The following is a 22,606-nucleotide window of genomic DNA, read 5'->3' on the forward strand; positions in this document are numbered from 1 at the left end:
CACTTTATCAGAATTTGCAATTTCCAGCTTGTACTGAAGCGATCTAACTTTAATTGCTGGCGACGGGAATTTTTCAGGCATGGAACGAGTTTTCCCAGGGCCAAGTCATCCGGGAGGCTGATGCGAAACACCTCTCCTTGGGTATTCAATGACTGTAGGTTTTGGATCTTGACAGACATAAAACCGAAGAGCATAAAGTCTCCCATCACGGCATATTGGCCTGGAACTGGGGCGGCGCTGGTCGGAGTATCCATCGGCTCTTTCTTCTCTTCTTCGAAGGCTACATCCATCGCAGTGGCGATCCCCAAGCCTGTAACCAGACCTGATCCGTCACTGTTATTGATATCAGAGGACGGTATCAGGCCCGTATCAGCCATCGCGTACGGAAATACTCTAGCGGATGATAATTGCAAGTCGCCAATAGCGCGCCCCGTTGGTGCCTGAATAGCTTCAGTAACGTCTGGTAGTGTTGTCACTATTTGGGCATTCTCCAACAATAGGCTGCCCACAAAGATGTTCTTCCTCGTCTTTATGACTTCAGACTCTTTTTCAGTTTCAGAGTCTTCTTAGGTCTTGGACGCCCATGGTTCTGTCCATCTTCAATCGGATCATTGTCGGACTTTCCAGAATCGCCATCTAGTCTTGCTCGCCTTTGCTGGTCTTTGAGCAAGGCCTTCTCTTCTGGTCGCGACAGTCCTGACTTCCCCTTTCCTTCTCTATTAACTGCTTCCCTGGACATGTGCGGCTTCTCATTCAACGTCATTAGCTTGTAGGTCTTCTTGAGTGGCATCAATGCCAAACCTCCGAAATCAGCTGGCATGATATAGAGATCGATATCTTGTCTTTTTCTGCTTTTAGTAAGCCGGAGTATGGTTTCTTCACTGCTCGCATTGTCGACTGGGTGATTTTGTCGTTCCCGAATATTCGTGTTGAGCTTGATGGAACTCTGAGAATCGTCCACTTCAGCGTTCTTTAGAAGATTGTAGATTGATTCTAGCAAAATAATATCAAGCTTTTGCTCAAACTTGGTGAAGAAGCGACGCTGCAAGGGGTAGAACTCTGTTTCAAATATAGCATTCCTTCGCTCTCCCATACCATTGTAATTAAAGACATGTAAGGAATATTTCATCTTGTAATATAGCCAGTCAGGGGACTAAATAGCCTTAGTTTACAGCCCCTTGAGTTCCTCTCTCAATTTCATTATTAATCTCCTCAATCGATTTCCCAGTAGAGACCTTACCCTCGTCATTAGAGGACACAAATATAAGTTTGACCTGATAATGAACATCAAACCAGGTTTCCCATTGCCTTGACGGGCTGAGTACAGTTGGTGCCTTTGTTTTACTGCCCGCACCTGTAACCGAGAGGTCTCCAACAAACACCCCTATGCGTGCTACAGAACCTCCGTTACCCTTTCCTTCAAAGTCCTGGAAAACAACATGCGCCGTGTTTGGCATAGCGCTCATAAGTCTTCCGTACTTGGCGATGATTTGCTTTCGAGCTTCATCAAATGCCCACTTAGGGCGTGATTCGACTCCCTTGTGGTAGAAATGATGGGAATCTTGAAAGTCAATAACCTGGGTAGACATCGTTCCTAAAGCACGTTAGTATTTTGATATGAATAACCTTGTTTTGCTTACTTACTTGAATTTACTTTCTGAACTCTGTAAAACGATAGGAAGTAAATAGTATATGAGGTCTTTACTGATTATGTAGTTAATCAGAATCTCCAGTATATAGAGTAATTAAGGCAAAGCAGGCAGTATTGGGTGTATATACTTATCAACATTAAGTGTTGGAAACTCTGAAAAGAACAAGAGGAAATGTTAACAATTTATATACCTCTGAGAAATATTCTAGGTTAATCGTCAGGCTCTGACCAAATTCATTCATGAGCTGACATGCATGACTCACAGCGGCTAGAAACCTTAGTAGCCCAGATATTGGCTAAAATTGTGGCGTTAATCCTCCGTCCAGTGACGGAGATATACTTAAATTAACAATAAGAATATAATTTAAAGTACTGTTAGCTGAACTTTATCTTACTACGAGTATCCCTGAGCCAGGCGCTAGATATGGAAGGAATTTCTTGGTATTAGTAGCGCGTCCTGGCAGCAGTCAAGGTGGTTGCGTTTCCCCATATTGGGTGCAGATATGCGGTTTTCTAGCATTCCACAAGTTCAGAAGACATGGACGCCCAGACTTCCTCGCTCTTCAAGTGTTGCCATTGGTTAGGATGAAAGAAGGGCTTAAGTGGCTTGAAACGGGGAGGAAGCAATTCCGCTCCTCAGGGCAGAAGGAACAGCCGCATCTTAAGCAAATATCAATAGTGCCAAATGTTATTGCTAAACCTATCCCCACCAGAGCCTTGGCCCGTCCCATGCAGAACCTATGATTGGCTTAGGCTGTGGAACCATTTATGCTTATGCAAGTCTCATCACTCCTGCCGTGACGCTGTCGCTTAAGGGAAAATGTCAGTTTGTGTGGTGTGACCTTCTGAGCTGAGGCATTGACTTCTCAGCTAGCCACATTCTTGCCATGGAGAGATCCTGACTTACCGCTTCCCCGCACTTCATGAACACCGATGTCTCTATTTGGTGTTATGGAGGAATGTGACTGCGGGTGTTTGTCTGCATGTCTCACTTTAAGCATGATATGTTTTAGGCTTGCAGGTCGTTATCAATGAATTCAATGCTGAGGTGATTGAACACAGAGCTAATTCCCCACTGCGGCTGAGCGAGCTGCTCTGGGCAGAGACCCCAGAGCGGCCGCCCGCGCATATGTGAAGCGCTCTCTGCACTATGGTGCATACGAGATCGGATCTTGGCAGTCCCAGATTGTACGTAGGCCAAATCCAAGGCTCATGCGACTCTTCCAAGTGCAGCTTCTTGTACATGTAATTATTCGCTCCATGATCGCGACACAAACGCCCTGCATTCCAAGCCACGTTGGCTCGCTTTCTGGGGGTTATCTCCATCTCCCCGGAAAAAAATCATTGTCTCTTACCCTCATCATGCTTCAGCCCAGCATCCTTGGCCTTCTCATCCGCAAGCTCACACAGAAACATCCACTCCTCACCACTAACTTTACTCACGCTCAATCTCGACTGCTTAAGCAACTGCATCATCTCCAGAGGGCCACCAGGTTTACCCAGCTCACGAAGTTCCTTCAAACCAATAGGCACCGCAAACTTCTTTCTAAACTCGACGTGGACCAGGTCCCATATAGGTTTCTCCTTCGTAGACTTGGGATCGTAGTATGGTGCGCCTGGTCGGCGAGCAGATCCTGGTGATGTTAGATAAGGGACATGGGGTGACGTGGCAGGGGACTTGCTGTCTTCGGAGAATTCTTTGACGATTTCCATTATGCCGACTATGCCGGGTTCTTTGCAGTTGCTGGCGTAGAAGAAGGCGAGGTCACCGGCGTTCATGTTTCTCATGTTATTCCGGGCTACCGAGCGTTAGTCTCGTTCCAGATCATCCAACAAGCATGGTTTCCTACCTGCGTATGCTCTAATGCCTGTATCAAGTCAGTCTGTGAGATCCCTTGAAGTATATGAAAACATACCATCCCATCCTTCAGGTTCCGTCTTTGCCTTCAAGTCATCAATAGAAAACTTGACATCAACTCCATTCTCAATGCGAGTCTCAGGCTCGGCTTTCATGAGCCAGTACCACTGGCCATCGTGCTTCGGGGCATCAGGATTGATCGTCGGGATCGAGTCGATATCTGGATCTTCGGAGACGCCACGAGAGCTGGATTGAGAAGGTTCCTGTTTCTTGGCCGTCTTCTTGACTTTTGGCGCTTCGGGCTCTTCAGTCTTTGCTGGTACCTTGGGTTTCTCTTGCTTCTTCACATTGGTCGCCTTGGCACCCTTCTTTGGCGGGCTTGCTTTGGCTGGGGGAGGCGCCTCAGGCTCGGGATTGCCTTTGGCCGCTTGCCGAAGGGATCGCCGTTTTGGCGCAGCTTCTTCTGAAGCGTCGGCGGTAGGTGCACTTCTTTTGCGGGGTGGCATGGTGGGCTGTGAATGTGTTGAGGTTTGGCTTCACTTCATTGAACCTTGAACGTGCGCGACGCGTCTGGGGTGAGGCTTGAGGTTTGATCACAGCCACAGCTTGCGCCACATTACCAAACACCCTATACTGAATCCTTCGGATCGTTAAATCTCGCAACAGGCACAACTAACTTTGTTTTCTCAAGACCAGCTTGACATATTCATTCCTTGAGAGATTTACATTGCAGGAATCTTTGTTTGACTCTACAATTCATGTATCCCATGTTCCAAATTCGTGATGTGGGGTCAGGCCTGAGGGACGCCGAATTCATCACGGTAGCTTTTGACTCTTCTCTGCCATTCCTCGACGAGACTGGCAACGCAGGACAATGGGGAACAGTTCCTTTCTCAGAGAGAAAGGGCTTCTTGGAAGCCACCCGGGAAGATATCAAGCAATCAGAAATCTTCAAACTTAGCGGCCAAGGCGAGCGGCGACGAATTTTCATCGCAGAGATTGAGGAAACAAACTCCGGGACTGACCTCGTGGAACTTCACCGCCGGAAGGATGATCATACGGGCAAGACCTTTGTCTCAGTGGGCGCTGCGATGATTCTCGACGATGAATTTGCAAGTCACATACGCTCTATTGCTGTTCTGGAGCCCTATATCGCTGCTGCTGAGAAACGTGGTGGCTTTGTGTTTCTGGACTTCCTTATCACAGATCATCGCGTACCATCAGCCCAGCGTAAGGGCGCCGGGTTGGCATTGCTAGATCATGTCAAGACCTACGCGTCTGAACACGGGAAACGAGGCATTTTTCTCGATTGCTGGACCGGAGGTACAGACAAACTGGTCAGGTACTACGAAAGCGCTGGCTTCAGTCCAGTACAAGACTTTGAGTATAATAAGAAGAGCGGGGATGTATGGCCCGGTAGACTATTTCGACTTGATTCAGCTTCTATACTACCTTGATTCATGATACTCATGCTTTAATAAATGAGCAATGGCACATTCTATCAGGAAACTCTTTCTTAACCACATTCGCGGTAAAGTTGCTCGTACAGAGCAGTATTCTATCAGCCTCACTGGTAACATCATTTACACAGGAACATGCTTCTCCAACCACTCCTTCATCGCCCCCGTAGCAGGGTAACTCTCATCCCCAAGCCTCAACAACATCTGAACATGGCCCTCAAACCCCTCCCCCTCGAAAACCCTCATCTCCACACTCGTCCCCGCCGCCTTCAACGCCACAGCCAACTCAGCCGCCTGCCGAATGCCCCCCTTCCTCTGAACATGCAGCAGCAGAAACGCCCCCGCATTCGGTGCAGCTGCGTGATGCGTCGGCGACATGTCCTGTAATTTCTCCGGGTCGTCGCTCAGTCCCTTGATCATGTTTGTGATTATGGGGCCGGTACTATCAGAGAATTCTGCAAGGGCGTTGTAGTTTGAGCCGTCGAGGGCGATGATGCCTTTGAAGACGGATATGTCAAAATTGGCTTTTTGGGCGTAAGTTGGGTCAGTGCCTAGGAGGGTTACGACATGTGCTCCTGAGCTGTGGCCCATGAGAACTACACGCTCTGGATCAATGTTGAGGTCTTCAGAATGCTTGACCAAGTATGCCACCGAGTCAGCAATCTCTTGCACCTGCTCCTTGACAGTGATCTTCGGAATAAGCGTATAGTTGATTGACGCAAAAGCGTAGCCGAGGCCGTTCAAGTAGCTGACTTTCTTTGAGCCAGTTGAGTCGAGATAAGTTCCGATTGTCCAACTTCCACCGTGGACATATACGATGACTGGGGCCTTGGTGGAACTTGAAGTCGGTTTCCAGAGACGAAGGCGCTGAGCTTCTCTTTCTCCGTAAACGATGTCTGTTCCGCCTTGAGGGACATCTGAGTTCATTTCAGCCAGCAGTGCATGCACTCTGTCCATGTTGATGTCATCGTTGGTGTCTTTGTAGATGGAGAGACCAGTGACCTCGCATCCTCGAGTAGCCAAGTCCTGGGGACTCAACTCCGATGTGCTGGGCGTCTCTAAAGTCATTGTTGAGGTTGTGTAACTTGAAGATAAAAAATTGAGTCGTCTAGTTTGTGAAGAAAGTAGTTATTTCCATTCCGCAACCAATCTATTCATATTACTCTCTCTTCTCCACTTTCCCCATGGTCCGCGCAACATCGCAACGTAAGAAATCTAGTTACCTAAATAAACCCAGATGCCTGCTCAGGCAGCCAAAGGAACCAAACAAAGGGTCCTTACTCGACTTCCAGATTTGGCGTGGCCTGGAACGATTTCCGGTAGCTTATCTCCATCCAGTTGCCGTATACCCGGGATCCCTCCCCTCCCATTTCCAGTGGTAAGCGAGGATAGTTGAGATAAGATGATTGGTGTTTGAACCGAGAATGGGGCGCGTTCCTGATCAAATTATACGGTAGGATTTGAAGTATAAACGAAGGTCCTTAATTAAGTACCTCATTCATCATACCAGTATAACGAGTGATATTGGGAAAATGAGGGGGCGGGCCCGACACAGCCTGGTTCTGCGGCTAAAGCATGGCAAATTCAAGCTGCAAAGTCAACTGACTGACAGATTGACCAAATATCTCGCTGAGGCTTGAAAGAGCACGCCTAATTGGATAGAAGCTGTCCAATAAGCTCAAGACACATCCTCTCGTAAGCATTTTGAGAATGACGATCGCGAACTAAGGCTTATGTTAAGTATTCTAAACATTATATTTTTCATTCGACATGGATCCAGCAAGACCCGGATCGCGCGACCAGTTCCAGGTAGCGCTTATCTGCGCACTTCCTCTGGAGGCCAACTCAGTTCTATCTCTCTTCGACCATCACTGGGATGAGGACGATGGCAGTCCCTGTATCGGAAAAGCCAGAGGTGACCCAAATTCCTACTCGATAGGTATCATGTCCGGTCACAATGTGGTTTTGGCTCATCCCCCTGGTATAGGGACAATAGCAGCTGGCACTATTGCCGCATTTTGCAAATTGAGCTTTACCCGTATCAGATTGGCCTTAGTTATCGGCATCTGTGGAGGCGCCCCTGTCAATAATGGCACTCAAATTCATCTCGGCGACGTGATCATCAGCACCGGCATCGTGCCGTATGACTTTGGTCGTCGATTTCCGGACAGATTTGAGATCAAGGATACGTTAAGCGAAGTCCCTGGCCGGCCCAATCTTGAAATCAGAGGCCTATTATCGAAATTAGCAACTACGAGGCATACTGGCAGGCTACGAAGCGCAATCTATGACATTCTCTACCAGTTACATCAAGGCTCAGAAACAGCACTACAGTACCCAGGAAGCTCGGAAGACATTCTTTTTCCAGCAAATTATCGACATAAACATCATACGCAATCGTGTCCTATTTGTACTGCATGTCGCTCAAATTCAGACCCCGTCTGCGCTGCGGCCACTGTATCGAACTGCCTTGATCTTAAATGCAATACCCGAAAGCAACTATCAAGACCTCGCTCAACAGGGAGCCGCCAGCCATTTCCTCCTCCAAATGTTCATTTTGGAATATTTGGATCTGGAAACTCTGTTATAAAATCTGGGGAAGAGCGGGATCGGCTTACTAAAGATACAAACGCTATAGGGTTCGAGATGGAAAGTGCGGGAGTATGGGATATATTCCCTTGCATTGTTATTAAGGGTGTTTGTGACTATGCGGATAGTCATAAAAATAAGGAATGGCAGCAATTTGCCTCTGCTTCGGCTGCAGCCTGTTCCAGAGTGTTCCTGGGTTATTGGAACTCAGATAAAGAGCAAGTTACTTCACGATGCAACTGAAAGCTCACTGCTGACCATGATGGAAGGGACATTCAAGGGATGCCGAATGAACGACCTCCTCTTCCATGGTATCCGGAGAATATTCCATCGAAAAACATCAACACACAAGTTCCATTTGAAACTCCTTCTGGGTCATCTGGGAGCCAAAGTGAACTGGAGAGGATGAACGAGTACTTTATACCACGCGATGGTATTGCTTTTGAGGTGATCACAGCTGATATCAGTCGCTACCTGGGCAACGATGCTACAGTGCGGCCTGGGCTGTACAGTGTACGTTCTACTCCTTGACAACGTTCCATTCACTCGAAACAATAGCTGATGCTTAGCCTTTCTCGTTTTATAGAATCCAGTTACAGGAAAACAGGTTGAAGGATATTATCTCAAGTGCTTCAGAAATCTAACTTCAGTAGGTGTTAAAAAGTGATATCAAGATGTAGAAGACGCTGATTCAAGTTAAAGGCTATGATTGAGGATCTGAAAGTGGACTCTGCAAGATGGCATGGTCAAAGGCATTAAAAAATTCGACAGACCGGATTCGACGACGATGTCGATGATTATTGAAGAAAGTATGACTCCAAGCTATAATGGAACAGAAGGCGATTTCAATGGCCCTCCATTTAGCTCAAAGGCTTCTTGGGAGACAGTAGTATATTGTAATTATAGGGAACGTTAGGTAAAGCAGCTAATATAGGTTATATTGACAGTAAGCTGGAAAGTGCAATAAAAGGCATATTTAAAGCTTACCTCGACAACACTTAAAAAGCTGTAACTACTAGCTTTTTACTCTATCAACGGTCCGTTTCTATTATAGCTACCTCGTGTTGATGGGCATTGTTGTCTTTGTTCTTGGGGTTGACTTTAGAAACGGTAGTCCCAGTACTCTTCAGATCATTATGGGACATCAACTACGTTCTAACTTGCCTCTTATTGCGTCCATCCACCTACAATACTACCAGAGAACACTTTCTGAAGCTGACTTAATGTTCCAGCTGACCTTCAACCTTTCATCAACATTTACAACTCTTAAATCTCAGTGGTTGAACATCCAGAAAGTCTCCAAGACCGTCAGAGTCTTTCGAAGACTGTAAAAGTAATGCTGCAACATGCCTGAGAACAGTATCGTCGATTGTGGCCCCAGGCCATGATGAATGGGCGTCCCTGTGTAGGTTTGACTCTATTGTGGATTGTATTCAGGGCTCCTCGCTGAGACTATCACTGGTCACGGCACAGCTTTTAAGTCTGAGCCTTATCTTTATTAGTATTGATGTCCCCGTCAATAGTGAAAACCTCTGCTATAGACAGTAGTGAAACATCTGCAGGTAAGAAAGAAAACTCAGAGGTTAATGAAGCCTGAATTGAGATACGGCCTAATATATCCAATGGAACTAGAGAATTTGGATGCAAGCTCATGATGGAGTCCTTACTAGACTTCCAGATTCGCTGTTGCCTGGAGCGACTCTAGTACCCTATCTCACTCCAGTTGCTGTATATCTGGAGTCCATGAAACAGATAAATCCACTAAACCAAGTCATCAACTTAGCCTAGTCCATCTGCGCTAAGAACATCGAGCGCGTGTAAAACCATCGGCGTGACGTATTTTTGTATCAGCCTGGTACCAACAACAGAACAATCCAAGAAGCAATTTTCGTAAATCCAACCAAACTCCAATCATGTTCTTTTCATCATCACTCCATCTTTTCCTAGCCCTGCGTCATCAAGATGCTCTCAGTAAACTCAATCACCGACCGCAGCTGCTGTAACTGCCCACCCTCCAACAACATAAACTCCTGATGGTTATAAATCATCTCCTGCGAAAAATCACACCCGTCCTCTCCCGGCTTCGCATCAACACCAAGCTCATCCTGAAAGTCCTGTAGATGCGACGAAATATGGCTCAGAACATCAGGATCCAGCGTCAAGAATTGAGCATACGACATGGTCTTGCTAGAAGACGACTGCATGTCTGACTCGATCCAGTCGGAAGGGTTGTTGGTCAGCGCTTTTGATATGGCGGTGGTGATGCGCTTGAGGGATTTGAAGACCAGAGGGTCTGCCACGTTTGGCGATGCGGAAGAGTCTTTTAGTCTGGAGAGGAAGACGTTGATCATGACGAAGTGGTCTTTCATGGTGTAGAGCTCGTCGCGAATCTGGCGGACTTTGGGGTTCGGTGGTTGGCTTGGCTTTTGATGAGGCCGATCGGGCAGTGCTGCCGGGGAGAAGCCCATGTGCTTCGTTCTAAACTCGTCAAAGTCCCTGGAGTACGTTCATCAGCTCCAGAAGGTACAGAGATGGGGGGAGTCTTGACTTACGCTTTCAAGATGGGCAGAAATTCTGTAAACAGGTCCCGAATGTCCTCCAACGCCTCGAGACCCCGAGCTAGCTCCAAATTGGCATTCAGCGGAATATCTGCTGCCGTCAAACGCCTGCCAAAGTCTGCCGGTGGAGCAACACTCGAAAGAGTCTCCTGCGTTTTCAGAACAACTTCCTTCAGCTCCGACAGGGCTTCCCAAGTGTCGGGGTTGAGTGGAATGTCTATCAAGGCCATGTTGGATCCCTTGGCAGCCCAGTGTTGAGCGTAGACCTCCAGCATCTTGCCCAGATCAGCTGTTTGTGTGCAGAGCTGCTTGCACGTCGAGCGAATCAAGCTCATTGTAGAGATTGCACGTCCTCCGATGTCTTTGGCTAGCTTGGCAACAGCGTCGAGAGATGCAGTGGCGTCTTGGCAGGCCTTGTGATAATCGCTTGGATCCGGGTTGGTGGAGGAATCACCAGCAGCATTGGTCTCCACGTCTGCGTTGTACTCTTGGAGTAGCTTCTCATGCTGATACCGCTGCCATTTAGCGATGGACTCGAGAGTGGAATCTGTTACATGCCCCGCACCACCCCGCGGCCGTACAGATTGTGACGATAGAGATGGACAGATAGTATCGGGTGCATCAGAGTCTTGCGAGGGGAGCGGCTGCCGTATCGGAACGACGTTATACGACACGATGGTGTTATTTCTCGGGCGCAAAGGGAGCTGCAACTGTGATGGGGGATTTGATGGGCCACCGTGGGATGCCGCGATGACTACTGGCGGCGTTGGTGCAGGTGCAGGTGCAGGTGCAGAGATCTCTTGCGGGGAAGTGGACGGGGATGGTGACGATGGCCGCGAATCCATCGAAACGACGGACGCAGCGCTCTCGACTTCAAGCCAGTCGTCGGCAATAGAACCTGAACGATTCCCCGACATTTTGGTGATGATTTGATACAAAAGCTCTCAGAAATGGATGGCATGCAGTGGAATAATTGATGGTTCTGGAGAGGAGAATGATGAGGGTTGAAAAAAAGACTGTTGCCTTTCAGCCTGGATTAGGCAGACGTCGCGGGCTGCATCGAGGCTACAGTGATCAGCCCTATAAGGTTCACTCGTGGGATTAGATCAGCATTTTCTCTGTGTCATGTTTGGAGACAAACCCAGTTTGGGGTATAACTTTCATTGGAGACGCATTGTTTGTATGAATGGGAGCATTGGGGAAATGGATGAGTCACCTCCAAACCGTCGCAAATGACTGACTGAATTGAGCCCCTTCCAAACATGGCCAGGCGTTGTTGATTGGCCTGTTCCAAAAGTACATGGCTCATCACCCTGTAAATGCGACGATATCGGTTGGGTAGGCGTCAAGCTTTCCGAAGGCTGATGCCATTTACAGCATCTGCGATACTGGTAGCGTGTCGTTGGTCGGGATCTAACATTTAGCGTCTGATATGGGTCATCGGTCAATATACAGCGTGAAGCTTTCGAGGATCCGGCACAGTCCCTCCCTACCAGCACTAGGTACATTTGTCGGGAACAATTCTTGTGATTGTAATTTGATTCATCGTCTATTGGGCATTGCCATGCTTGTACAGCATTGGGTAGCATTGTGGCTTGCGGGGTAAGTCAGCCCAACGAGGCTCTCACCTGAGGCCTCCCTCAACTCAAAACACGCGGTCCATCCCTTACCAAGGATCATCTGTCATCCACTCCCAACTCTGAATCTCAGTGTTCGGCCCTATCGACGCCATCAACATGTCGGGCCTCGAGCCGCTCGCGGCCTTGGGTCTTGTGTGCAACATCGTTCACCTAGTCGAAGTTGGTCTCAAAACAGCAACACTTTGCAAGAACGCCTATCGCACAGGCGAACCAGATCCCGAGCTCAGCGTCTACGCTCGGAATCTGGCAGTCGCCGCTTCAAGCTTGGGCCAGTCGCTGGAGCACTCCCAGCACCCCCTCAGTCTCGATGACGAGAGGCTCCTGACTCTAGCTCGCAATTGTCGAGATGCCGAAGCTGAATGGAGGAAGAAAACCCCAGCTCGGTTCCTTTCCCAACAACAACCTCGAAAGCGAGATCGCTTTGGGGCCGTTTTCCGAGGGATTATCAATAAGCCGGAAATCGATCGCTTGGAAAGTCAGCTACAGAAAGCCAAAGAGTCTCTGGAGACAGATCTTCTTGTTGGAGCCTTTAAACGCCTTGAAATCTCCAAAGTCCAGGCCGACGACCTTCGAGAAACGCTTCAAAATCTCCTTGTCGTAGCATCCGCCAGTGAAACAAAACTTCAGAACCTCATCCAAGTACAAGTATCTCTGGTCAATACGCAGTTATCAGACCGCATTGAGAGAGCCGAATCATCCACAAAAGCTCATATCACATCAGAACTTGGTAGTCATGAGTCAAGAATTATATCACACGCCGAAAAGGGGAAGGATAGTCTCTTGGCAGAAGCTGAAGCAAGAGAGGCGAGCCGGAGGGAGGACGAGGCCTACGAACGACTCCTGCGCAGCTTCCATTACCCAGACATGAATCATCGAAAAAACGAGATACATTCCTCTCACGCGTCGACATTCCACTGGATATTCGGACGAGCCAGTTTAGATGTTCCTCATCCAAAGCCTCGGCTTGGTGGTGGGCTAGACCTCGACGCCGAAGGGCTGGTCTACGGCAGCTTTGTCAGATGGCTTGAATCGCCTGAAAGCCGGTATTGGATCAGTGGCAGACCTGGCACCGGGAAAAGTGTGTTAATCAAGTTCATCACCTCTCATCCACAAACAATGCTCTCATTACAGCAATGGCAACCTGACGTCCAGATTCTCGCTCACTTCTTCTGGAAAGTTGGCAGTCCCATGCAAAGCAGTTTTAAAGGCTTTTTATGCTCTCTTGCCTACCAACTATTCGCTTTAGATAAGAGGAATGTCATCGGTCGGCTCCAGAAGCATCCTGACTGGTCCCGCAAGGCAGGACCTGGTGATTGGGACAACAATGATCTCCAGTCTCTGGTTACTAGTCTTTTAGGCCTGTCAGCTAAGCCTTTTTGTCTTTTCATTGACGGCCTCGACGAGCTCATGGACGATGATGGGGTATGTACCCTAATTGGGTTCCTCAACACTTTGCAAATATCATCACCACTGGTCAAGATTTGTATGTCAAGCCGCCCAGAACAAGCCATACGAGTGCGACTGCGTCGCGAACCAGACTTGAAAATGCAAGACTTGACATGGTTTGATATTTGGCAATATGTATGGGCTACTCTTGGAAACGCAGTCGGTCTAGCAAGCTCTTCAATTTTCGTCGAGGATCTTGTCAGGGATATCACCAGCATGGCAGAAGGGGTATTTCTTTGGGCTGTCCTGGTAACAAGATCAGTTGCTCGGGGTATCTTAAATGGCGACTCAAAAGAGGATATCCAACAGAGACTCGTCAAGACTCCTAGGAAACTTCATGAGCTTTACTTTAGCATGTGGGCCAGACTGGGTGAGGACTCAGATCTTTACCAGGAGTCGACGGCACTCATTCTCAAAATTGCCCTTTTTGCTTGGCGGCCACCACGGTTAGAAGCATTGCCCTATCTATTAGCAACATTGTCACCACGCATATCTATTCTAGAAATGATGGTGGCTTCAAGTCATGATTTGTGGTCCATGCCTGTAAGCGACTTTGTCACACTCCGAGCAACGGATCTTGTGCAACGGTGCAATGAACTCTGTACAAGAATACCAACCAGAACAGGTGGCCTTTTTGAAGTCATTCGCGCGTATTACACAAGTCCAACAGAAGAGCAAATGGCAGATGAGTCATTCCCTCATCTTCTTAAGTATGATAAACTCCAGGTACAGCCCATTCACCGAACGGTCTTCGATTTTCTGATCGAGACGGATGACGGAAAGACTATAATGGAATATCACAAAGCGTCTCAGGAAGAGTTGTTTATTAGAATTTTCAGATCATGCCTACTACGAGAATGTCTCTGGCCAGAAGTTTACTTTGCTGATAGTCCGTACGGGATGCAAATGCAAGATGAGGATCGCAAATACTATGAAGCAGATGATCGCCTTCAACTTCACCTTCATTCACTCTTATGGTCAACTTCTACAATGGAGGTTTCGACATTAACCGAGCTATTAGATTTTATATGGACATTCCTCGTTGAAAGAACTAAAGGCTTCTCATGGCAAGCAGATACCAGGGTCAGCAGCAGAGTACCAAGAACCAAACTGGACTTCCTGTTACGCATTGCCCCAATGGGATTCGACGCTTATGTTGGAAAGTATCTCCACGAGTGGGAGAGTAAGCGGCAATTCGATCTATTACATCAAGTTCTACTAGCTTGCCTCCATTCTCCCTACAAGTTACACAACCATTATGGATGGGTCGAATGGGTCACAAGACAGCGCCGCATCGAACATATTCTTAGGATCATTCTTTCAGCCGACGAGCCATGGTTTTCACTCCTAAAAGCACCACAAATCAGCAACAATACTGTGGCAAAAACGGCCCTAGCATGTTTTCTCGTCTCATCTATAAGCACTTTCCGGGCTTCTAAAACCCCCCACCAAATACCCTGGGATTCTGATAGGATCAATACAACGATCCGAATCATAAATGACTTCCGGCACGTAATGTGCTTTGATGATCGGTTGCTTGTTACACTATACCCGACAGAGAACTGGTTGGATCCACTTGATTTCATTAATTGTAGACGTCATCATCAGGATGAAAATACCGTCTATGTGGAAATCAGCATTTCAGCTCTGATCCAGATCTTCCTGCGGCATGTTCGCCAGTACGATGCCGCGTTTAACTATCAAGACGTCGAAGAGGCCCTCAATCTGAAGCTTTTCTCTCAGACTATAAAGCCCATCATGCTTGGCATCCAAGAAGGGCTGTTCCCTATTCCATCCACGGCAGATCAAGCCATTCTTCAGAAGATCTGCCAGGTCTTACTACTACCTGAGCTTCCAAGCTCGTCGAGCCGTGAGGTTGAAGATCCGGAATACTATCGAAGAACGATGGCGGGAAGTTGGAGCGAGGTATTAAGGCGGATCTGCAGCACAAGAACACAGGTTGAGATTCCAAATGCAATAGAAGAGAGGATCGGTCAGGACTGGATGAACTTCTACCTTTGTGGTTCTTGTGAGGCGAGAGAAACCACTCAAGGGTAGAGGTTATATTACTATTGTTGTCGAGGCTTTTTTATTTTGGAGCACAGTGTCACAGAAATACTCGAGAACATGGGCAGGTCATCCGATCTCGGCTGTCGCCAGTCATATGAATTACTCATGGTCACCAAATGCAACGATCTTGAACCAGGCTATTTGGACTTTCATTAACGATTCTGTTCCCCTTCAATCATCTTCTAGCATAGACAGCGTGGTTACCAGATCCTGGGCAGTACCTTTCCAGCCAGCTGGCAAACTTGCGCTATCCGATGCCTCGCCCTGACTCACCCCGGAGGGTTCCTCCTGAAAGCGTCTAGTAAGTTTCTCCAACGTTGCAGAAGAAGTATCCTTCGCTACCATCTCAAGATCAACTGGATAAGCGCTAAAGAACTCTCGACTCCTGCAACTCTCACCCCGTACCTCTTCTAGTAGCCGCTGTGTGCTGGCTGTCAAGGGAGCACCCTGTTGCTTCGTCATGACTATCAGGCTCTGCACTATACCACTAACAAAGGACATATAGCGGGCTAGATGCTGATATCCGCGCATACAGAGTAGAAAGTAGAATTGTGATTCATTGCTGGACAAATCACGTAGTATGTGGTTGACAAGATAAAGCATGCCGCTTTGCCAGATGATGGAGTACTTGCATGATTCGCAATTTGCACGGTATTGATAGACAAGACGCTTTAGTTGCTCAATCGATGCTGATATAACGGCTTTCGGAGTAGCGTTTACTCCTGCAAAAGGCGGGAAGCTTGGGCTACGGGAACTCATGCTCGAAAGGGCGGAATAGATCGATAATAGCTGTATGAAACCAAATACTTGGTGATGTAAGCATCTTGACAAATTATATCAGGGAGGTATATATAGTGTCGATACTAGGTATGCCGTGCCGGGCTGCGGTCATTGCTTTCCCTGAGATGCGAAACCTCGGTGCCCTCTTGGGCATTGGTTCTTGGTAATAACTCATCGATATGACCCTGGTGACTATGTCAGTTGTACGCTTCACCGGGCATGATTCTCATGGAACTGTACATTTGGAAGTTGTAAGCACCCCAGCAGCTGCGCATGCTGCTCTTTCAGCGCACTCATCGCTCAGGTCGAGGCTATTTCGTGAGTAGACATCTGATTCTCCATACAGTCACATGCGCTGTGCCATCCTGGCATTATCTTCTTGCAAACGACGTCCCGCTTTATCCTTTCCTAGCGTAGTAAACGTCATATTCATCAGAGATGTCGCTGCAACAGTCGTGAGACAGTCAACACTCTTCTCATCATCATAGATCCATAAGGCCTCGTCTAAAAACTTGGTAGGTAGTGTGGTGGCCATTGGTTCATAGTGGGCATAGCTCTGCTGTGAGGCGAGCTTCGTGATGACTGTTTGATGAACGTATACCTGGCAGTTTCGAAGACTCACAGTCGCCCAGGCAAGAAGAGCGTTGACCAGGATGCTAGAGCAGAAGTTGGTCTCTGCATTGGCCAGCTCATATAGAAACAGATCGGTGTCGAAATAGGCCCACCAGGGCTGATTCGTATTGAGATATAAGGCGATGGCCTCAGCGGCGAATTGGTTACTTATGGGGACACTTGTCCTGTGTGAAATTTGACATGGATCGATAAAAATACTGTTATCGGCCCCAAATGATGTTCTGCCTAACACTTCCCGCGGCTGAACTACTATGTTCACCGCCAGGCTCGATACACTATCGTGGAGAAGATTCGATAGCCCCGGGTCCTGAAAGATATCGGCATGCTGTGGCTCAATGCCAAGCAGTCCTAGATCCAGAGAAGCCGCATCGAGAGGAGCGAGGGGCAAATAGTGTGGCACGCACAGCAGAGGGGCACATATGAGGGTTAAAAGAGCCTTGATTTCTCTCGTGTGATGGGGGGAGCTATGCTACTTATATATAAGAGGAGCTCTGATCCTTGTCAGGTAAGCTAGACCGATCAGGGCTACCCTATCTTTTGACAAATAGACCTGCGGATAGTGAACAACGAGCTGGAACTCGAGCGGTGTCTGTGTTGGTGTGACGCTGCCCCTAGCTGCATGGATCGACGGGTTAATATTCATGGACAAATTGCCGTCAAGAAAATCCATGATCTCTCTGGGGGAGCGGTCTTGTCGCAGGTAATCCAAGACCTGTAACGCGAATGCCTGTGGTTGGCCTCTGAGTATTTCGACCAAGCCTTCCGAGGGCTGCACATCTCGACGGATGTTTCCAACTGCCGGTGGGCTCAGGCTGAGTGGGGTGTCCGGCTGGTCAGAGTTTGGAGTACTTTAGGTCGAAATTCGTTGGCGAAGATGCTCGACGATAGCTTGGAGCCTCGCAATCTGACCTTTATCCGCTTGTCGGTGGTCGAAACCAGCTGGCGTGTCGTAGACGCAGTCAATCGATGCTTTTTTACACTAATGGCATTTCGGACGAGCACATCCGCACTATTGCTTTAGTGTTAGCTGTCGCTGCAGAGCCTGAACTGAAATGGGTTGAAGCAAAATGTACCTTGGCCTTGCGTCTACGACAGGCTGGTGGATCGTTGGTCAGCTTGAAATTGCTACTAATATTGCCGGTTTTCCAGAGCTCACTCTGAAAAGCAACGGAAGCGTTGCGTCTGCGCGGGGCAGCACCCTGCGCTTGCTAGCAGCGGGAAGTACCTGGTCAATCTCGCCCAGTGCTTTGGCCGGGAGCTTGGATAGTAGTATCATCCTCTCTGGCGGAGCCATTGTAGTTGGAGCCGCGGTTACACAGGGTCGCCACTAGGTTAGATTTTTTCGAGGGGAAGCTTTTGCCAGACTGCGTAGGGAATCGGAGGATCCGTTGCTTCTTATTGTCTGCTTTAGCTACGTATCTTCATCGCTGACAAGGGAGTGCACTGTGGCCCTGGAGTATTTAAGCGATATTGATAACTCTTAAAATCTATTGAGCAACCACGTCTAAAGATAAGCCTCTTTGCGCAATGAAAGGGATGTAAATTAAGGGCTCAAGTTCAAGACTCAGAGTAAACACAGTAAAGAAGCAGATAATATATCCATAGAAATTAACACATAAGCGCCCATGCCTTCCAACACGGCTAAAGAACTTAACAGGGAACCCAGTAGTCTCCAACAAGCGGGCACACAGTCTTGGTCTTGCAGACGCGGTCGTTGTAGCCCGGATAGTAGCTCTTGCAGAATTCGGCAGTGAATCTCTCAGGCATGTAGTCCGAATATTTGTCGCTAGGGTAGCACTAAGCATCGTGACGTTAGCAAAACATGGTAATCAGCGGGAACAAGAGTTACTTACAAGCTCTCCACCGTCGACTCGTTCGGCGCGGCCGCGGATGTACTGGCAGTAGCCGCTTACCGTGGTTTGGCCTTGCGCGTTGATACAGGCGCAGGCTTGCACCTGTGTGCTCGCAGCCTTGTCGGGGACTGGTGCAGGAGTGGCCATGATGGCGGGGATGGTCAGAGCGAGGGTAACAAGGAACTTCATGTTGAGCGATTTTGTATGGTTTCTGGAGCAGTACTAGCGAAGGGTGATTTGTAAGTAGTAGAAGGGCTTGTGATGGTAATACAATGAGAGATTGAAGTGCGTAACAGGAAGAGTATTTATGTTGAAAGATATCACGAACATCAGCTTGGCAAGAGGTTTATTCAGCTATCAAACAAAACCATCGTAATCATTATAAAGATATATTCAATACCGTTTTAGGCATTCATCCCACATCACATCGGACAGTATCACCTGCAAAGCATGATTGCATGGGTAAGTCTCTTGGAATAAACCCAACTACGTTGCACTATACTTCATTTCTGGCAGGCATAAACCGCAGCATATAAAAGTCACATCATGAGCTCGTTACCTATCACGGACACAAACGCCAAAGCAAGCAGGTACATAATTGTCAATTGCCCGTGGAGCCAACCGCACCAATTACAACCACACGGAACAGTCCTCAAAAGGCCGTTGGACATTCGACGACGCGGGGTTATGCATAAACGACCGCGGCCTGATGCTACGCTAGGGTCGCAATACAGACTTGTATTATAGAATACCCAGAATTAACGGCATTTACGAATACGCTAAAACCGATTTAACTAGCAATTGAGGACGGCAAAGGGCCGATCCCTCGTTTGTCGTGTTTTTTGCAGGGAGCGGAACGAGATTTTAGTTGCCGGATCTGATACATCCGATCGTATCATGGCTGAATGAGAGAACGAAGAGGTATTGGCTGTCATGCATAACTTGAATTGAAACATCACTCACAGTTCACTGTAGAATTTCCGAAATACTTCTTTTACCTAAGTCATGCATTGATCCTCTGCATCCCTTTCAAAGGCCTGCCCTGCGGTTTGGGTTTTGAGAGGGCCGAGCTTTTTAATTACTAGCACCTACAAACAGTTTGCTGTATTTCTTTCAAGCTTCGCCCCTTGTACTCCCGATGAATACATAAGAGCATGCCCCGTACCAGCTTCGTGAGGTACATGAGCTCAGTTCTGCCTGCTGATCCAAGCTCTCAGTCTCAGCCACAAGTCTCAACTGCAAACAACACATCTAAGGTACCTGAGCAATACCCGTTGCCCATGTCTCGCTGCTTCTATGAGAAGGCGAAGACAAAACTGTCCTTGATTTCTATACCTGGTATTCCCCTGCCCATCAATTGCGCTGATCCAATTGAACTTTGTTCTCCATCTCCCAATTGGACTGTGAATTGGCGCTCTCGATCGTAAATCTCATAGATATGGTATATAGATACGCCTGCTGCCCTCCACTTGGGTTGCCTGCGGGTCGATGTGACTCGTGAGGGTATCAGCTATTGATACAGTCTTCCAAGCGGTTGCAAGAACTAAATCTTTGCTCTCACGGTCAGGACTTCCAGTCTGACGATTGGAGTGGCCTTATCCGAGAAGACGACTTCGATAGGCCTCGAAAATTCAGATGGCATCTATTGGCCCTAGCTCAGAAACCAGGATCAGATGTCTTTCATTGATTAATGCTGCGAGAAACACCGTAACTTTCTGTGCAGTATGTCGACATAAGAAAGTGGAATTTGTCATGGCTTAGTCCTCGCGAATCAGACAAGCTGTTTTGTAACCTGCTGATGAACTATTCTTTAGATACCCAAGGCTCCTTCCGCCATGGATCGCAGCCCTTTTCCATCAAGGTCAGCATTCCAAGACCAACTCACAATCCTTCAAGGTTGACATACCCAGATGTGAATTTTCTCTAGTGATAAATTCGCTTAGGTCTGCACAATGTTTGCCTTCCACACACAAGTGCCGGCACGATATCCACATGAGATTGCTCTTCAAGCACTATGTGATGGATTGCCCGTCACTAGAGTCCAGCTTTGTAGGCGATTGTTGCTAGATTCTTCCAAAAAGCAGGGTTATCTTTAATTATTATCTCAAACACGATACTGAACAAGAAAATATCACTTCTGCACTCAACAAACGATCGGTCTTCGAATATAGAAATGTCAAGGCAACGTTAAGAAGGCTATTTTTAGGCACTTCGTAGAGATCGCCGCGCTATCCCCTGCTTCCCGGCTCTACCAATCTAATGGCGCCCATAGGAGAAGCAATCACAGCGGATTAACTCATGGGAAGAAATGTGGCAATTCAGGCCTCGGACTTCAGGTGCGTTGCATATACACGTTCCTGGCAATGGTAACACATCTCATGAGCATCCTGTGGAGTGTTGTGCAAGAAACTTTGCGGTTATGTATTTTTTATTGATGCATTTCAGTAACAACATTCGACATCACGTATAAGTGAGTTCTCCACAGTGTTTGAATTTTTATATTGTACATGGGCTTGACTTCTGCAAGCGCATTCACTATTATCTACATATAAAATAAGCCTGACCTTTCAAATGATCAATCCTCCATCAACACATCGCGGTCTCTCCAAGTATATCTCAGATAACTTAGAATTGGCGAGCGTGACGGCGTGCCTTCTTGGAGGCACCGTTCTTGGAGCGGAGCCAGTCAATAAAGGTGTCAAGAGTGAAAGTCTTGGGGAGAGCACCATCCTCAGTATTCTCCTCCTCAGCGACAGGGGCCTCAGTAGAAGGGACCTCAGCAGCCTGAGTAGCAGCAGCAGCAACAGAGGTGACGAGGCTGGTGGGGGCGACAGGAGTGGGAGCAACGGGGGTCGGGGCAGAAGGAGCGGGAGTCGAGAAGGTTCCGTTGGAGGGAGTGTCAGGGACGACAGGCTTGGTGCCAGAGGCAGAACCGTACAGAGCAGGTCCTGGGATCTCGTATGTGGTGGAACCCTTGTAAGGGTCGAAGAGAATACCAGGCTCAGAGTCGGTGTAGAGCTCAGTGGTCAATGTACCCTCAGGCTCATCGGTTCCAGAGCCGGTGATGTCAATGTTGAAGCACTGAGGATAGTTCTGGGCACCATCCTTGGAACCAGCACCGTGTAGAGCGATGATCTCATGACGGAAGACATAGCTACCAGCAGCAAGAGTCTCGGGAACAGTGGTAGTCCAGGTGTTGTTGTTCTTGATCAGATCGGCAGCAGCCCAAGTTCCATCCAGACCAGCGGCATCGATCTTGACCCACTTGAGAGTAGCAGGGTCAGCAGAAGTGCACTTTCCAGAGCACTTGGCAACATAGGTGAGAACAGGGCCAATGTGAGACTCGGGCCAGGCCGACCACTGGAACTCAACGGTACCACCGGCCTTGACGGACATGGAGGTTTTGCCTGGAGCGGCCTTCTTGTGGCAGGCAATGTCGGAGGTGCCGTAGTCGGAGGGGGGAACGAAGCCGTTGTCGAGGTTCTCAGCGGACCAAGCAGCGATGGTGGGGATCTCGCCGCCCTGCTGGGCTTTGTAGTAGGAGCTGAGGTCGTAGCCGGCCTGGTAGGTTCCGTCGACCTTGATGCCCGTGACGGTTCCGTGGGCGAGGGCGACGGAGGCGAAAGCGCCAGCGAGAGTAGCAGCGACCTTGAAAGACATGTCGATTCTTTGAAAAGATAGAATTGATGAAGGATTTGAAAGTCAGGTAATGATTTGAAAAAGAGTGAAATAGACCAGCTTCACACAGTGAAGAGAAAGAATGGAATGGAAGGTAGAAAAAAAGAGTGAATGCACTGCACTTGAGATGAGAAACTAAGCTGAAGAAACGAAAAACAAGACGACAAGAGTTTCACGTTTATATATGTTTCTTTGCCATATCTCATCGGATTTAGTGATCGACACTCGTTATCACCCGCCAAGAAGCATCTCAATTCACAGTGGTGGAAAAGCACGTCGTCTCAGCTTCGTGGAGCCGCACGCCTTTTTCGGATAAGGCCCCGGCCCCAAGCGCGCGGTAATAGGCCCAAGCTCCAGGGACTGTTACAGACTCAGTTCAACAGTCAAGGT

At 48.1% G+C, this 22,606-nt stretch overlaps 8 protein-coding genes across 8 annotated transcripts; 2 read left to right on the forward strand and 6 right to left on the reverse strand.

The window, feature by feature from the left end:
• Positions 1-529: 529 nt before the first annotated feature.
• Positions 530-1,589, reverse strand: J7337_003514 (uncharacterized protein; the record flags this gene model as incomplete). The annotated part of the gene is given in 2 exon segments (XM_044821230.1): positions 530-1,153; positions 1,173-1,589. The coding sequence occupies 2 exon segments, from the start codon at positions 1,587-1,589 to the stop codon at positions 530-532; spliced, it is 1,041 nt and encodes a 346-aa protein (XP_044682563.1).
• A 1,403-nt stretch (positions 1,590-2,992) lies between these two features.
• Positions 2,993-4,015, reverse strand: J7337_003515 (uncharacterized protein; the record flags this gene model as incomplete). Its single annotated transcript, XM_044821231.1, has 2 exons — positions 2,993-3,450; positions 3,568-4,015. 2 exons carry the CDS (start codon positions 4,013-4,015, stop codon positions 2,993-2,995), a joined length of 906 nt encoding a protein of 301 aa, XP_044682564.1.
• Positions 4,016-4,267: 252 nt separating this feature from the next.
• Positions 4,268-4,966, forward strand: J7337_003516 (uncharacterized protein; the record flags this gene model as incomplete). The annotated part of the gene is made up of 1 exon (XM_044821232.1): positions 4,268-4,966. The coding sequence occupies one exon, from the start codon at positions 4,268-4,270 to the stop codon at positions 4,964-4,966; it is 699 nt and encodes a 232-aa protein (XP_044682565.1).
• Positions 4,967-5,092: 126 nt separating this feature from the next.
• Positions 5,093-6,037, reverse strand: J7337_003517 (uncharacterized protein; the record flags this gene model as incomplete). Its single annotated transcript, XM_044821233.1, has 1 exon — positions 5,093-6,037. One exon carries the CDS (start codon positions 6,035-6,037, stop codon positions 5,093-5,095), a length of 945 nt encoding a protein of 314 aa, XP_044682566.1.
• Positions 6,038-9,501: 3,464 nt separating this feature from the next.
• On the reverse strand, positions 9,502-11,033 carry J7337_003518 (uncharacterized protein; the record flags this gene model as incomplete). The annotated part of the gene is made up of 2 exons (XM_044821234.1): positions 9,502-10,054; positions 10,111-11,033. The coding sequence occupies 2 exons, from the start codon at positions 11,031-11,033 to the stop codon at positions 9,502-9,504; spliced, it is 1,476 nt and encodes a 491-aa protein (XP_044682567.1).
• An 819-nt stretch (positions 11,034-11,852) lies between these two features.
• J7337_003519 (uncharacterized protein) lies at positions 11,853-13,729 on the forward strand (the record flags this gene model as incomplete). Its single annotated transcript, XM_044821235.1, has 2 exons — positions 11,853-13,648; positions 13,705-13,729. The coding sequence occupies 2 exons, from the start codon at positions 11,853-11,855 to the stop codon at positions 13,727-13,729; spliced, it is 1,821 nt and encodes a 606-aa protein (XP_044682568.1).
• A 4,606-nt stretch (positions 13,730-18,335) lies between these two features.
• On the reverse strand, positions 18,336-18,727 carry J7337_003520 (uncharacterized protein; the record flags this gene model as incomplete). The annotated part of the gene is made up of 2 exons (XM_044821236.1): positions 18,336-18,482; positions 18,539-18,727. The coding sequence occupies 2 exons, from the start codon at positions 18,725-18,727 to the stop codon at positions 18,336-18,338; spliced, it is 336 nt and encodes a 111-aa protein (XP_044682569.1).
• A 2,436-nt stretch (positions 18,728-21,163) lies between these two features.
• J7337_003521 (uncharacterized protein) lies at positions 21,164-22,198 on the reverse strand (the record flags this gene model as incomplete). The annotated part of the gene is made up of 1 exon (XM_044821237.1): positions 21,164-22,198. The coding sequence occupies one exon, from the start codon at positions 22,196-22,198 to the stop codon at positions 21,164-21,166; it is 1,035 nt and encodes a 344-aa protein (XP_044682570.1).
• Positions 22,199-22,606: the final 408 nt, after the last annotated feature.

The sequence above is a fragment of the Fusarium musae genome, chromosome 3, assembly GCF_019915245.1.
Source record: "Fusarium musae strain F31 chromosome 3, whole genome shotgun sequence".
In the NCBI taxonomy this organism is placed as follows: Eukaryota; Fungi; Ascomycota; class Sordariomycetes; order Hypocreales; family Nectriaceae; genus Fusarium; species Fusarium musae.